This window comes from Sinocyclocheilus anshuiensis, unplaced genomic scaffold, assembly GCF_001515605.1.
Source record: "Sinocyclocheilus anshuiensis isolate Anshui unplaced genomic scaffold, SAMN03320099.WGS_v1.1 scaffold1421, whole genome shotgun sequence".
Lineage (NCBI taxonomy): Eukaryota > Metazoa > Chordata > Actinopteri > Cypriniformes > Cyprinidae > Sinocyclocheilus > Sinocyclocheilus anshuiensis.
The window spans coordinates 6,909-24,016 of NW_015548279.1; the positions used below are offsets into that span (position 1 = coordinate 6,909).

Consider the following 17,108-nt stretch of genomic DNA (forward strand, 5'->3'; position numbering starts at 1 on the left):
CGGTAGAGTCGATGGTCTTTACACTCTTCGGTCTTCACACGAGGAGGCCTTCACGCGACGGCTGCCGCGGTAAACTAAGCTTTTTTATACCCGTCTAACAAAATACTAAATTAATTAAGCTGGACACACTTTCCTTATTTTCTCCACAACAAATGGCCAAGCAAGCGCAGACACTGACAAGATACGCGATACAGAACCAGACCAAACGCGATATCAGCACGTCTCCACACAGTAAACAAAACAAGCGTTTCCTAGCAGCGACAACTGCACTACACACCAATGAGACAAGTAAATACACTTACTTAATTATATAATTCAGTGCATTTGGTTATCCCTAAATTGCAATCACGTTCTATAGAAACTAAATATCTATTGAATCTATATCTATAGATGCACCAAATGATCCACTGATTAACCATCAAGATGAGTTAGATTAAATAATAGACAAATGTATTAAACTGAATGAGAAGTCATGCTAATGAAAAGTTAGATAGTAATAGCTTTTATGAAAGGCTGTTACTGTGAACGATACATTATATAGATTAAACACTTATTTTGTGTAGTGAAAAGGATATTTTGTGATTGTGTGTAATGTGTTGTATTCACACAATTGAAAATATGCTGAAATGTTTGAAAAAGTGCACTTTTGATGATTGATGATCTGTTTTGAAGCAATTTAAAAAAATCTGTATAGGGTTCGATAGAAATGTCCATCTACCAGTGTCCAGTGTTAGTATTGTAGATGCTCAGTGTGGTAAACTCCTGACTTCCAAGATTATCTAACTGCGTGACGTTAATTCCATTAATGATGCAATTTCACATGCTTCAGTAATTTATCTGCATTAAATTATTTTAACGCGTTAAGGTTAAGAATCGCACAAGTTAACATTGACAGCCCTACTTGTGTTTTGATGTTCTTCCCCAGGCCGGATGGACAGCTAATGATTCTGGAGAACCTGGTATCTGCTGTGAACGTTTTTCTGCGCTCAGTGCTTCTGTCCAGCAGAAAGAGGGTGTGTGGTCTGGGTGAGGAGGTTCTATCATCTATGCTGCGTGTTTATACTGAGATGAGACCCAGCTTGGTACTGAAAGAGGAGCTAGTGAAGTTTTTCCACCTCCAGCTTTGTGTTCATCACCCCAGAGGGGCAAAGACTCTTGAGACAGGTAAGAAATACAACAATCATTAAAAAATGACAACATTTTAATATTTTTGCTCTTGAATATAACTTGTAGGGTGTTATGATTTTTGATGCCTTATGATTTGTTGAAAAAACAGATGGAATCACTGAAAACATGGAGTATTGACTGCGTATTCATTCAAATATTAGTGGCTATGTAAACTTCTGGTATGAATGAACTTCGAGGAATCTATTTTAAAGAAATATACAACTATATTTTGAAGAAAGATATTGCTATTATTTAGTAAAATTTACTTCTCAGAGCAGTAGTACAAATAATGATATTGAGAAAAAAAGAATTTTGTTTGTTCTTACAGGTTTTACCATAAAAAATTAGAGCAAATTTGGACAGTTGGTGTGAGTAATGTTCAGACTGTCTTCTATCAGTTTGCCATATTTCATAAATTTCCCACAAGTGGTTCTACGGGCTTCCATTTAAAGGGGTCATATGATGTTGCTAAAAAGAACATTATTTTGTGTATTTGGTGTAATGAAATGTGTTTATGCGGTTTAAGGTTCAAAAAACACATTATTTTCCACATACTGTACATTATTGTTTCTCCTCTATGCCCCGCCTTTCTGAAACGCGTCGATTTTTACAAAGCTCATCCGTCTGAAAAAGCGAGGTGTGCTCTGATTGGCCAGCTATCCAGTGCGTTGTGATTGGCCGAATTCCTCAAGCGTGAGACGGAAATGTTACGTCCCTTACCATACTGTGATGCCCCCGGTCTGGACTCCGCTTCGTCCACGGTGAAAAGCCCGGAAAGACAGCGCGAAGTTGATATTTCCTCAGCAACCAGCACGGATCAGCTCCAGGCATGACGAAGATTAACCATCAAGATGAGTTAGATTAAATAATAGACAAATGTATTAAACTGAATGAGAAGTCATGCTAATGAAAAGTTAGATAGTAATAGCTTTTATGAAAGGCTGTTACTGTGAACGATACATTATATAGATTAAACACTTATTTTGTGTAGTGAAAAGGATATTTTGTGATTGTGTGTAATGTGTTGTATTCACACAATTGAAAATATGCTGAAATGTTTGAAAAAGTGCACTTTTGATGATCTGTTGTGAGTTTTGAAGCAATTTAAAAAAATCTGTATAGGGTTCGATAGAAATGTCCATCTACCAGTGTTATATACAGGTATTGTAGATGCTCAGTGTGGTAAACTCCTGACTTCCAAGATTATCTAACTGCGTGACGTTAATTCCATTAATGATGCAATTTCACATGCTTCAGTAATTTATCTGCATTAAATTATTTTAACGCGTTAAGGTTAAGAATCGCACAAGTTAACATTGACAGCCCTACTTGTGTTTTGATGTTCTTCCCCAGGCCGGATGGACAGCTAATGATTCTGGAGAACCTGGTATCTGCTGTGAACGTTTTTCTGCGCTCAGTGCTTCTGTCCAGCAGAAAGAGGGTGTGTGGTCTGGGTGAGGAGGTTCTATCATCTATGCTGCGTGTTTATACTGAGATGAGACCCAGCTTGGTACTGAAAGAGGAGCTAGTGAAGTTTTTCCACCTCCAGCTTTGTGTTCATCACCCCAGAGGGGCAAAGACTCTTGAGACAGGTAAGAAATACAACAATCATTAAAAAATGACAACATTTTAATATTTTTGCTCTTGAATATAACTTGTAGGGTGTTATGATTTTTGATGCCTTATGATTTGTTGAAAAAACAGATGGAATCACTGAAAACATGGAGTATTGACTGCGTATTCATTCAAATATTAGTGGCTATGTAAACTTCTGGTATGAATGAACTTCGAGGAATCTATTTTAAAGAAATATACAACTATATTTTGAAGAAAGATATTGCTATTATTTAGTAAAATGTACTTCTCAGAGCAGTAGTACAAATAATGATATTGAGAAAAAAAGAATTTTGTTTGTTCTTACAGGTTTTACCATAAAAAATTAGAGCAAATTTGGACAGTTGGTGTGAGTAATGTTCAGACTGTCTTCTATCAGTTTGCCATATTTCATAAATTTCCCACAAGTGGTTCTACGGGCTTCCATTTAAAGGGGTCATATGATGTTGCTAAAAAGAACATTATTTTGTGTATTTGGTGTAATGAAATGTGTTTATGCGGTTTAAGGTTCAAAAAACACATTATTTTCCACATACTGTACATTATTGTTTCTCCTCTATGCCCCGCCTTTCTGAAACGCGTCGATTTTTACAAAGCTCATCCGTCTGAAAAAGCGAGGTGTGCTCTGATTGGCCAGCTATCCAGTGCGTTGTGATTGGCCGAATTCCTCAAGCGTGAGACGGAAATGTTACGTCCCTTACCATACTGTGATGCCCCCGGTCTGGACTCCGCTTCGTCCACGGTGAAAAGCCCGGAAAGACAGCGCGAAGTTGATATTTCCTCAGCAACCAGCACGGATCAGCTCCAGGCATGACGAAGAGATATCGTCCTCTTTTGGAAGGCCAAACAAAGTAGTTTCGCTTTCACAATGAAGCACACAGTGCCTTCACGACATGGCGGCGGCAACAATACTACAGCGAGAATAAAAGTTACGCCTTCTTTCTTTGCGTGAACATTTGGGCGGCGTTATGCAAATCTTCCCAGATAGTGACGTAGGTATGTGAGGGCGTGTTAGAACGACCCGTTTTAGGTAGGTGCGGCTGACTCTTAAATTTTATAAAGAATATCTCTTTGGATTTGAGACTTTAGTCTTTGCAACTTTACAGATCTTCTTTATGCACCAAGAGCTTGTAACACTCCAAAGAGAAAGGAAAAAAGTTAAATTGCATCACATGACCCCTTTAAGGAATATCACACAATCAAGAGATTTGTCATCCATGTTTCCGTCCATGTTGTTGTAATGCCGTATCAACTCCTTGGGTGTGCGTTTTCAATAATTGAATGGACCGGAATCAATTAGTCTTTAATTAAAATAAAATCTACTGAGGTATGATCATAAAACTTATAGAAACGCATATAAATACCATTTTACTAAAACATATTATTGGGAGATATTGAGTTACAGCTGATATTTATGTGCATTTGATGTAAATAGTCTATACTGTTGTAAAGATCTCATTGATTTATATTACAAGCAATTTTTACTTACTTTTTAGCCATATAAATATCAGATGCACAAATTGACCCTTCGCAGAGACCTGCCCCCCTTAGTTACTGTTGCTACATCCGACAAGTTGCTTAATTCTCAGCTTTCAAATGTTGTCATTTTTTTAAGAAATTCAAACAATAAATACCATTTTGGTTGTGACAGATCGCTGTAGTGCCTCTGTTCATGCGGCATGTGAACCAATCATCTCTTCCTCCTTACTACAGTAGTTGAAGAATTAATTTGCATAAACAGATAACTCAGTTTTTAACAATTTTCAAAAATCAAGTTTTTTTCATTGTGCATTCCAATTAATCTCAGTCAAACTGCAGTTGGGTTATTTTGATTAGGTAAAAAATACTAGCTAACTAACACAATAAAACAATAAAAACATGATAACATAATAAAAAACATGATTTTTGAAAATAAAAAAAGTTATCTGTTTTTGCAAATAAACTCTTCAGTTAGCTATAGCATGAAATAAACATGAATGAACATCAGAAGGTATCTTGTTTCAAGCACTGAAAGATGTCAATACACACCATTGTTCAAGTCCAAGGCCACCAACGTTAATGTACTCTTCTCTCTGGTTTGTATGGCGGACAAAATGGCAGATTATGCATTATGATTGGTCAGATTGCCTTTTAATCAAACTCCCGGCGAAGGGTCAACTGCATATTTCTGAGTATTGAAGTGTTTATTTTTCTTCATTGAGTGTGAGCTTCATTTTCTCCTACAGTATATCATACAACGTGAGCCATAAAAGCCTAATGTATCAAATATGATTTTCAACAAAACACACATACTTACCAAAACCCTTTGCTGGCACAGGTGCTTATGCAGAAGACTGGGTCAGATGGCAGGGTCAGCTCTGCACCCTCTATGATGCTCTTGTCAGTGAGATCAGTCAGATCGGCAGCAGAGGGAAGTATGCCACTGGCTCTCGTCACATAGCTGTGAAAGAAAATCTCATTGAACTGACAGCTGATGTCTGCCACCAGGTGATTAATGGATGTTTTGCTCAATAATCTGTTGCTGCTCATTAACTTGTTTTGCTTGTAATTAATAGGAATTCGGTACTTTGGAGTACAATAATAATACGTATTTGTATATGTTAAGGGTCCATAGTATTACCATCATCACTGTACCATGGTTCATAATGCTTTTATTTAATGAGAAAGCCCATTGTCTGTTGCATTAATGTAGTCCTTTGCTATTTCACTATGCTTACAGTATTCATGAATGTGCTCTGTTTCTCTAGTTGTTCAATCAAAGCACTCCTGTTTCGGAAGTGACTACGTCTTTCTGTCGGGATACTCAGCGGGACAGTCCGCAGAACTGCAAACGCAGACGAATTGAGCCATCACTGATAAATTGGGAGGTGATACGTTCCAAACTGCAGCCCCACCACAGTGACTTTGACATGATTCCCTGGTAGGGTTTTATTTAAACATTAAAGCACAAATAGTTCTCAAGTAAAAATCCATAAATCCTTAAAGCATTGATTAAAGGGAGGTCATATTGGCAGTAGGGATGTAACGATTAACCGCGAGCCGGTTTAAAATCGATTACAGTTTTTCTCAATTGCTTTGGCACATTTTTCGAAACAATCCACTATTAAGCTTTTTCAAACTAAACTTGCTTACACCAGGGGTTCTCAGCACCTGTCAAGGGGGGCGCGAGCATCAGTTAATTCAGAGACGTTCTCTTGAGAATTTATGAATATGAGTTAACAAATCTTTAGCCATCCACTAGGGGGCAGCAGTATTACAATTTGTTACTGGCACTAGTCTCCACAATCCTAAAATACAGATGTTGGCCTGTCCTGCCCTGCCTCAGGTTTTGACTGCATCCAGTTGTTTTTGACATAAACTGTTTATTTTAAGTTGTTATTAATTAATATTCCGTTAAAGGAACTTTGCAGAGCTTTGTATTGTTACAGTGTCACTAGTATGAACAATGGGTACTCTTTCTCTGTGTTTTCTGCACTGAAGTATTCTTGCTTATTTGTCAACAAAAGTCTGCCGGATGACATGAAATGCACCTTTAGTGCAAAGTGGCTAATATTGAAGTAATATGTAGTGCTGTACCTCTTTATGTCATTTGACAGGTTACAGGTCACAGCTGCTCTGATATCCAGATACCCGTCTATCCTGTGTGCTGATGATCTTGTGCCTCTGCTGGGGCTGCTCTGCCAGCTTCAGGGTGAACAGCAGCGGCGGGGCGAGAGGGGGCCGTACGTCCTGCGCTGTCTGAGGGAGGTGGCGCTCTGCCATGCCAAGAGCTCAGCCAACTGCTCTGCTCATGCAGCTGAGGCGGGCCGTCTGTGGGGCAGAGTTTGGGCTCTGGCTCTGCGGGGAGTCGGCTCAGTCCAGACCGGGAGCTTGTGTCTGGAGCTGTTGCGTATCATGGTGCAAGAATCTCTGGTGCCTGTTGATAGAGAGTTCTGGAAAGTCTTCTCTGGTGCTGTTTGCAAGCCCTCTCTGTGAGTTTCACAGTGCGTCTTTACAAGCTTAGTTTGAGTATAAAAATATTGGAATTAAAATCCAACTGAATCTCTCATGCGGAAAATAATTTGCACTCATCTTTCGGTTTATAAAATCGAAAACATTTATAGTAATTTACTGAATGATATATTACTGTGACTATCAGTGACACTTTTAGCAATGTAATTTTTATATTTATTCAGTGGTGTCCAAAATTATTAGAACACTAGTATTTTCACAGTCAGTTAATTCTATTTTTGCTGTAGTGTGTCAGTAGGAAATATCAGTTTACATTTAATTGAGATTAAGATTAAGTGAGATTTTTGTCTGACAACAGCCAGTGCTTAACAGAGATCTGATCTGATCATCATCAGTCTGTCTGGAATGACATGAAGAAACAGAACAAACTGAGACAGACTCAATCCAGAAGAACTGTGGCAACGTCTCCAAGATGCTTCAAGAAACCTACCTGCAAAGCTACTGAAAAAGTATGAAGAACTGTGGCAATGTCTCCAAGATGCTTCAAGAGACCTACCTGCAAAGCTACAGTACTGTTAAAAGTTTTAGGCACGTGTGTAAAAATGCTGTAAAATGAGGATGCTGTCATAAATAGATTTTCTTTATCAATTAACTTCTATTAACTAAAATAAATCAACATTTGGTGTGACCATCATTTGCGTTTAAAGCAGCTTTTGCCTTCGGTGCACTTGCGCATACTTTTTCAGTAGCTTTGCAGGTAGGTTTCTTGAAGCATCTTGGAGACGTTGCCACAGTTCTTCTGGATTGAGTCTTGAGATCAGATCTCTGTGTGGAGCACTGGCTGTTGTCAGACTCCTTGTGCAAACAAAAATCTCAGTCAATTATTACAATTAATGGCAAAATGAATGTTTGGAAATGTAAACTGGTATTTCCTACTGACCTAAAACCATTTTTTAGTTGGGGAAAATACTAGTGTTCTAATAATATTGGCCACCACTGTATATATATATGCATAATTGAGTTTTCTTTGCAATAAATAAATAATAATAGAAAATAATTTTTTTAAAATTCTATTCCATTTACTTATTTATAATATACATGTTTTCACTGAAGATTCCAAAATAATCTCAAATTATTTTAACGGTTTTGATGAAACCTAATTTTTTATGTTTGCCAGCTAGAAATCAGCGGAAATGTCAAAAGCATGATCACTTCTTTTTAAACCATCTGCTATTCTTTCCCCATAGATTTCCATTGTAGATGCATTCCTTTCTAAATACTATCAACCAGTTGTAGTTTGTTTTTCCAAACTGAGTCAAAATAATTGCAATTCTTAAATTCTATTTGTATTTAAAGCTGCAGTCTGTAACTTTTAGCGCTCTAGCGGTTAATAAACAGAACTGCCTGCGTCTTGCAGAAGAACATTGTAGCCTGAGCTACTTCTCTCTGTTTATGTCTATGGCGAATCACGCAGGTACTGGGCTACTCCGCAGCGGTACCTACCCGATCCAATCTAAAATAGTTCGAATATAAACACTTATTATAGGTGTACCGTAGTGATTCAGGACAAGCCAAAAACACGGTTTGGAAAATGGATTCATGGTGTACTCGCTTATTATATAAATTTTGTAAATTTTGAACACAAAAAATTTATAAACTGCAGCTTTAGTAATATTTCTTTAATGTCTGTAAACTCTCAGTAGTGCTCACTTTTTATTGTTTCTTCTAGCATTGGTGCCCTCTGCTTGGCCCAGGCCTTGTTGAAGTGCTCCATCCCTAAAAGTGTTCACAATCAAGACGTCACCAGTGGAGGGCTGATGGACACGGGTGGAGAGCCGCCCACTCTGACAGACTCAATCATCAGCTGGCTGGTCATGAACGAACAGAATGAGGAGATGGAGGAGAACAGCAGACCTCATCTCATTATCACCAGGTCCAGCGTCACTATATTACTAGTAATTAGCATAGCATAATGGGAAGTTTTTTTTATGGACAAGAACAGCTTGGGTTTTCTTCAAAATTGCAAAAAAATTAGGTTTAGTGGTTAGTCATTTTATTCAATTTCACATTTCTCCTTTGAATTTTAGCTGAAGTTGCTACTAATGTAAGTATGCCAACATTTCTTTGTTTTGTTTTGGTCTTTGCAGGGATTTTCCACTGAACCTCATTCCTAGAATTCTGGTCTCTTTGACACTGAAAGACAGCAGAGCAGGACTGATGTTTCTGATGGGCAGCCTGAAGCCAGAGAGGTGAGTGTGGTGCATTCAGAGACCAGCTGTAACAAAAGTAGTTAGTAGTGTTGTATACCGTGAATAATATGCAGATCAGTTTATATTTTATTGTATATTTTATTGTATATTTTATTTTATTTTTGTTGGTTACTGATAAATGTTTATTTTATTTTTTTTGTTGGTTACTGCTAAATGTTTATTGTTGAATTTTGTGTATGATTCATGTTACTTCAACAACAAAAAATAAATAAAAATATTTGTAATAATAATGTCAACTGTGTGGCACTAGCAATGTCTGATTTGATTTCCAGGCAATACATCTGAAGCACTATCATGAATGTTTGTCATTTTTATTATTAATCTTTTGTTAAAAAACATGTATGTTTTTATTTTTTTAATTTGTTTGATTATTTATTTTATGGTTGCTGTTTTAGTTTTAGTTACAAATAACCCTGTTGGGGAGTTGCATCACTTGACATTTTAAAACTTGAACTAACCCACAGTATGTCCAAATGAATTTTTATTCAGAAATCAAAAGCATACTTATATAATATAATCACGTCATTGCCCTGTTTACTAATAGCGCAGTAAGTCAAGTGCTAAATGCAGAAATGTAAATGCAGTATTCAACTATTTCATTGTGAGTGTGCTATTCCGTATCTCAGTGTTATTCCAATGTGAGAATTTAGATGCTTAAAAGTGGTTACAAATTGTTTCTAATGTCTAACAATATTAAAAACCAAGTCTAATATTATGTCTCTGTGTCCTATACAGTTTCTGTCCACAGAGTTCTTCCTTCACTGAGGGGAAAGACAATTTGGGGGAGATTGAGAGTCTCTTCCTTCAGTTCAGTTTTGATGACACACACTCAAATACTGGTGCTACAATTGACAAAGACATTGTTTACTCCGAGAAACCACAGTTCACTGTTATTCAAGCTCTCAGAAGCAAATTGGAGCACAGTCTCCTGTCTGTTGCTGAGCAGCTGTTTAACTGCTACTCTCCTGATGTAAGTATAGCTGGCTGTACTATAGAATATGAAGGTCAAAAGCAGTACAGTGTCTGTAGTGTCTTCATATAAATGAACTACAGCTTCTGTCAGTGTTGTGATTCTTCCTTACCTCACTTTACAGAGTTCAAACACTCCCCACGTGTGTGTGTTGCACTGTGTTTCGCTGCTCACTGGCGTTCTGGCTGCTTATGTGTGTATCGGGCTCCTCACAGAAGAGCAGGCCTGTCACTCTCCCCTCTTCCTAAAAGCCAAGGTGGGATTTTCCATCGATGACATCGTCAATTTTCATCGATATAGTTTTAAGTTCACTTACATTAAAAGATGTTATAGTAGTTTCGAATTACAAATCAGACCTGGCTTTCATTTATACTGTAAATGCTGAATTTCTATAATTACTGATTTTATGTCCAGAAATGCGCAAAAAATCAGTTTAATAAACAAATCAGTATCAGTGTTTGTATCATTGACACGGGCCTTAATTCATTGTAATACTAAAAAAAATTCCTTTAAAAAAGCATTTAAAATCATTCAGTATTTGAAATCCTGTCTTCATGTTGTATGCATATTGATTTGGAGATTCAATAAAAATATGTGACCCTGGAGCACAAAAGCAGTCTTAAGTCGCTGGGGTATATTTGTAGCAAGAGCCAACAATACATTGTATGGGTCAAGACTATTGATTTTTATTTTATGCCAAAAATCATTAGGATATTAAGTAAAGATCATGTTCCATGGAGATATTTTGTACACAGTATATATATATATATATATATATATATATATGACACTGAACATAATATATACATGTATGTATATGTAGTGCAGTAAAAAGTTTATCCTGAAAATTAGTATTACATTACTTGTTTACTATTAGCAGTGAATGGGTGCCATCAGAATGAGAGTTCAAACAGCTGATAAAAACGTCACAATAATCCACACCACTCCAAACCTAAGTGAGAGTGATACCATCAAAGCAATTCAGTCAGTGATGCTGTTGTGCTCTGATAGTATTAGCAGAAGAGAAAAGGTAAGGGGCAATAACCATATACAAGATATGACTATCATTTCTAACAATAGTTGATATCTATCTATGCTAACTAATTAGCATAGACAGATTTTCCAGATTTTCTTTTTCAATTCTATAAATACTATGATAATACCACTCTGCATTATTTTATCCAAATAAATATAATAAATATTTATGCTTTAAAACGTCAATGTTTCTTAAAGGGATAGTCCACCTAGAAAAGAAAATGCTGTCAGCCTTCATGTTGTTCCAAAATTGTTTGACTTTCTTTCTTCTGCTGATATGTGTGGAATAAAACTTGTGAGTCGAGGTGATTTCTGACTTTAAAGTCAGTTCTTTTTAATGTGTTTGCAGACAGGTTGATAGATGGGTCAGAATGGCTTATTTTTAAAGCACCTTGTCTAGTTACTCCAGGATATTTCCGCTTAATTGTTTTTTTTTAGGAGGACGGAATTTCCACCACTTCTCGCAATTTATTCATGAAGACTTTGCCTGTGAGGTTGCTAAATGACCTGTGTGACATATCTAAACAACTGGTGAGACTTACTTGCACCTCATCTCTGTCCAATTTCTCCTCAATGTTTCCTGAGTGTATTTGAAAACATTATTTTTATGATTTAGTCCCTCTAGTGATGCCGAAATTATACACTTGAACACCTTTAAACATACAAATGCATTTAAGCATAGTTTCTTTCTGTTAGAAATGATACTGAGATTTTACAACCAAACTGTTATTTATCTTGCTGATTGACACTCATCTAAAGCGCGCCTTTTACGTTTGCAGTTAAGCAACTCGAGTAAAAAGGACAACACAGTCATGGAGAATGACCCCATGGATGAAGATATGGATATGAGCAGAACCCAAATGGACAGTCGGGAGGAGATTGATCTGTTTGAAGATGGAGATGGGACACACCACAGCACTTTCAGACCTCACCAGTCTAATGAAGAAGCTGCTGATTCAAAGTACACAACAGGTGCTCAGAGAGATTGGAAAACTCAAAGATATAAGCAGGGATTCATGTTGTGTGATTTAATGTTCTTCAGCAGTTGAGATCACATAATTGAGTTTTTTCTTCATTTTTGATCGTATAGGGACCAAGAGTGCATTATCTGAGGAACATTTATCCAGACAAGACTTGGCCTTCCTGTCTGTGCTTGGTTTCCTGTCACTATGTGCATCTTCAGAACTCAACGGTGGATTCTCCTTCAAACCTCTGGACACCCAACGCAAATTGCTCAAACTGTTGGACCTCATAGACTTCTCTCAGATGCTTCACCTCCACATGGTGATTATGCGGTTTAATGCACTGATTCTCAGATAATTGAAACATTGGCTACAGTCATGAACATAAATCAGACTCTTGACTGTTGTCCTGATATATGGTCCACATCTTATATTAGCACATCTTGGGTGTATCTAATGCATCTAAAGTCTTTATCATCCTTTGCTTGTGTAGTATTTTTCATTGCTGAAGAAACTCCCAGCAGAAATCACATCTCTGGATCCTGAAGAATTTGATACTCTTCTAAGGCCTCTGGCGTAAGGATACCTCAATTTCTCTTATGTTCAGTATCATATATATATATATATATATATATATATATATATATATATAACACTGAACATAATATATACATGTATGTATATGTAGTGCAGTAAAAAGTTTATCCTGAAAATTAGTATTACATTACTTGTTTACTATTAGCAGTGAATGGGTGCCATCAGAATGAGAGTTCAAACAGCTGATAAAAACGTCACAATAATCCACACCACTCCAAACCATCAATTAACGTTTTGTGAAGTGAAAAGTTTGTAAGAAACATTGATCAATAAGGTGTTTTTTCTCATGACTTCTGGCCAAAATAATAGTTTATAATCCATAATATCGCTTCCTCCAGTGGTAAAAGTCCATTTAAAAAGTCCATTCTGTTGTCCTCTCACGTCAAAATTCACCAACACATTTGTTTAGAACTTTTTGGACTGTTTTTCCTTGTAAATCGTGCTTGATCTGTGAATATTTCTCTTCTGATTCAGACAAGACAACTTTTTCTCTGGAGAAAGCAATATTATTGAGAGAGGATTTATTTTAGAGGGCTATTTTAGCCAGAAGCAATGGTTTGAAGTAAAAAAAACTCTTAATTATGGATTTGTTTATTATAAACACACAGCTTTTTATTTCACAAGACATTCAATTGATGGATTATAGTTGTGTGGATTATTGAAGTGTTTTTTTTTTTCTTCGACTGTTTGGACTCTCGTTGTGACGTCACCCATTCACTGCAGAGGATCCATTTGTGAGCAAGTGATGTGAAATGCTACATTTCTCCAAATCTGTTCCAATGACAGACGTATCTACATCTTTGATGTCAAAATGTAAGTAACTGTTCCAATAACTTTTTGTGATGTCTTTTGGTTTTCCATACAGAGATGTTTGTTCTCTATATCGGCAAGACCAGGAGGTGTGTGCTGCCATCCTGTGCTCTCTTCTGCCATCCATCCGCTGTCTGGGCCGCACTCCTTCTGTGAGCGAGCAGGAAGATGAGATGTCACATATAAAAGGAGCTCTGCTCAAAGTCATATCAGGATTCTGGTGAGCTACAGAGGCTATGACCATGGTAGTACTGTGGTATATTAAAGCAATAAGCCCCAAGAAGCCGTGGTTTACAGTGAATTTATAACAGCAAATGGGCGTTGTTAGGCACGACAAAAAGAGATTCTTTAAGAACTTCTTTAGGTTAAATTATATTCACTTTCTCTGTACAGCATCTTGGGTAAATCTGGCAAATGTACTTCAGCTGTGAGAGTGGCACTAAGGCAATGTTTACTGGCTTTGCTGGAGGTAAGTACAGTATACTGTTTATTTTAGTACAATAGTAGAAAATAAATAGTACTGTACATTATTAATTTGCTATTGTAATAGTACTATTTTAAATAACAGTGAGTTACGCCATTATTAATTTTTTATAAGGTGGACCCATGCTGCAATTGGGCGGCGCTAACACTGCGGGAGGAGGAGCTACCCGTGTCTGTGGTTCTCTCCTCTCATTTAGCAGATGCCCATCACCATGTGTGTATGTTGGCAGCACTGTCCGTGGAGAGGTTAGCTGAGCATACCTGCATTCTACTGAATTCCCTTTTCTGTAAAAGCTAAGTTAACCTAATTCACTTGAAACTGGTCTTCCATTATTAACATGAACTTTTAAATTCTAGCTTGTTCCTTAAAAAAGGACCGGATGGCAGTGGGAAGAGGATGCTTCCTCTAAAGAACCAGCAGATGGCCTTTGAGAATATTTACCTCAAGGCTCAGGAAGGAATGAGGGGGCAGGTAAAACTCCTTTACCTTCATTTAAATGTCTTCATAGTAAACAAAGTGTGTGCTGCCTGACATGCAGTCATGATAGTTGATAGTCATGATGATAGTTCAACCAAAAATGAAAATCCTGTCATCATCTACTCACCCTCAAGTTCCAAACCTGTATGATTTTTTTTATGTTGAGCACAAGAGAAGATATTTTGAAGAATGTGAGTAACCAAAGAGTTGCTAGTAGCCATTGACGTTCATAGTATGAAAAAAGAAATGTAATACTATGGAAGTCAGTGGCTACCTGCAACTATTTGTTTACCAACAATCTTTAAAATATCTTCTTTTCATTTTTGGGTGAACTATCGTATTACACTCAGTATGCTTAATATGCTAGCATTATTAACCCAGTTTTTTGTTACTCTGATTTCAATTTGCATTCTTTGTCAACATTATGTAAGATTATTGTGCGCACATCCTGTATCTGACTTGTGTGAGAATTTTGTTGTCAAGAGCTGAGAAAAATCCAGTGGTTTTCTTGCATCGGCACTGGCAGTATATTGATTGGCATGTAAACCCTAAAAATGAGTTTTTATGATTATTATATATCATAATTAAAGATGATTTTGGATAATTATCAGCCTTTTGTTTTATACTGTCAGTACTCCGAGACGAATAACACTCCAGTTTGACAAATGAAATATAAACGTATTTATAACAAGACACACCCATTTCAAAAATCAAAATTGTAATCAAAATTAAATATGGCATCAATTGATTTGCTATGAATTTTGTTTGTTTTAATTAACCTTGGCAACTTTTGATGGCATAAAGAAGGTGAAGCAAATGTCTTGATATTAAAATATATTCTCAGAACTAGGTGAAAGTAATTTATGATATAACCAATCAAATAACAAACTAGGGTTGATATCAATACCAGTGAATTTTCAGGATTCTCAATATATGTTTTGAATCAATGCCACAGGTAAATCAAATATGCATACTCCCTTATTTTTACATATTAACGTACATATTAAATAAATTGTGTACATTTCTTAATGTTAAATTAAAACAATGTCAAGTAGCCATCAATTTCTCAAGTAAATACGTTTTTCCAAGTAATTATTCTAGTAAACAGTCAGTAGAGAAATCACCCAGAAATAAAATTGAAACTAAAACATCTTAGTTTTTTTTTTGTTATTTTATGTATTTTATGTTTGATATCCCTTCTGACTGTCATTCTGTCATTTTGTTGTTCTACAGAAAAACTGTCCTTCAGAAGACTTACCTGACGAGACCTTTAATCGACGGGCAGTCTTGCTGAAAAGTGTCTCGATGGTGATGTCCTGCAGTCCTGTGTGTGAGAAGCAAGCCCTGTTTGCGCTCGTTCAGTCCTACAAGGAGAACAGCATTGATGAGCAGCTAATCAAAAAGGTCAAGATACAGTAACGATGTTCAGATGTTCCTGATTATACTCCATTAAAAGAGAAATTAAGAACTTTTTCTATGGTGGCCCCTGCAGGTGCTGAGAGGTGTTTCCCGGTCGCTTGGGTACAGGGACTCTAAGAGTTTAATTAATGCACACCTGTATTATCTAGTGGCCGAGTGGCTGAACCAAAAACAGTCCGATGCAAGTTACACACTACAGTCCTTTCCCTACACATTACTGGACCACTGCAGTCTGGAAGAATTTTACAGGTATATGCTACTATAATGTTCTCGTTTACACTTCTGGACTGGTCACTAGGGCAAATCTCGTGGAAACATTCTGGTCATATTTCATCTTAAATCAAAAGTAATAATGCATTGCATTTATATAGTATAAGAAGCCTATTTTAGGACCATTTATTTAATGTCAGTTATCACTTTTCAAAAAAAAATATTGCAGACTTTTACATCTGGGTTCTTCTGTAATTATACTGTAATTATGTATTCAAATTTTAGGTCATCCTACCATGTGCTGATCCCACACCTGGTCTTCCTGAATGATTTTGAGGAGGTGAAATCCATTGGCGCTCACTTGGATCAGGACTGGAAGCAGCTGCTGGCTAATTGCTTTCCCAAGATCATGGTCAACATCCTGCCCCACTTTGCCCTCGCTGGGCAAGACACCCATGTGGCTCAGCAGAGAGAGAAAGCTCACAGGGTGTATGATATACTGAAAAACAGCAACTGCCTGGGAAAACAGGTGATTGCAGTAGGGCTGGGCGATATAGCCAGCGTATATCAATGATATATGTTTCATATCGTTCGGTATTGATAATTATTGACATTTTTTATAACCTTTTTTAAAACAGAGCAATAGAATTTTTTATTTTTTATTTAACCAATGTATTTTTAATTTGCCCACTCTATTAAGACAAACAACAACTATATATAGGCATATATTATTTTTTAACAGTCAAACACAAAATAAAATTTAAACAAATATCTCCTTTCTTATGTTTTATATGCAGATTAAATAAGTTAAGGAAACTTTTGACTTGTTTCCCGAGGCCACAGGAGGGCGCAATGTGCAAAATAATGCAGCGCATTAAACTGTCAATTCAAATAACTGTCTATAAAAACGTGCATAACGTCTAAATTAACATATATATAAAGCAAATATAATTTTGTAAACTGCATAAACAATTATGAACAAAACAGCATCATGTGTTTATGCATTGCTTAGCCTAATACAAAGAGCCAAATCGCCGATCACACAGATTGCATTTAAAAACAAATGAGACGCAGTGAAATGAAATAAACCTTCACAAATTCGCGTCACGTTTTCTAAACGTTAAAACTGTTTTAACTTTGCA

The 17,108-nt window shown here is 36.6% G+C and overlaps 1 protein-coding gene across 1 annotated transcript in view; it reads left to right on the forward strand.

Annotated features, from left to right (window-relative positions):
* The first annotated feature begins 2,527 nt into the window (after positions 1–2,527).
* Positions 2,528–17,108, forward strand: part of atm (ATM serine/threonine kinase) — a 55,708-nt gene continuing 41,127 nt past the window's right edge. The window contains exons 1-20 of the mRNA XM_016443396.1: positions 2,528–2,759; positions 5,099–5,268; positions 5,529–5,701; positions 6,378–6,752; positions 8,462–8,665; positions 8,880–8,981; positions 9,738–9,972; positions 10,097–10,271; positions 10,878–11,002; positions 11,446–11,538; positions 11,787–11,979; positions 12,098–12,291; positions 12,463–12,545; positions 13,432–13,596; positions 13,770–13,845; positions 13,975–14,105; positions 14,217–14,331; positions 15,571–15,741; positions 15,830–16,005; positions 16,252–16,495. Of these exons, the coding sequence (XP_016298882.1) occupies positions 2,537–2,759; positions 5,099–5,268; positions 5,529–5,701; positions 6,378–6,752; positions 8,462–8,665; positions 8,880–8,981; positions 9,738–9,972; positions 10,097–10,271; positions 10,878–11,002; positions 11,446–11,538; positions 11,787–11,979; positions 12,098–12,291; positions 12,463–12,545; positions 13,432–13,596; positions 13,770–13,845; positions 13,975–14,105; positions 14,217–14,331; positions 15,571–15,741; positions 15,830–16,005; positions 16,252–16,495 (3,423 nt within the window). The 5' untranslated portion in view covers positions 2,528–2,536. The remainder of the gene's footprint in view (positions 2,760–5,098; positions 5,269–5,528; positions 5,702–6,377; positions 6,753–8,461; positions 8,666–8,879; positions 8,982–9,737; positions 9,973–10,096; positions 10,272–10,877; positions 11,003–11,445; positions 11,539–11,786; positions 11,980–12,097; positions 12,292–12,462; positions 12,546–13,431; positions 13,597–13,769; positions 13,846–13,974; positions 14,106–14,216; positions 14,332–15,570; positions 15,742–15,829; positions 16,006–16,251; positions 16,496–17,108) is intronic.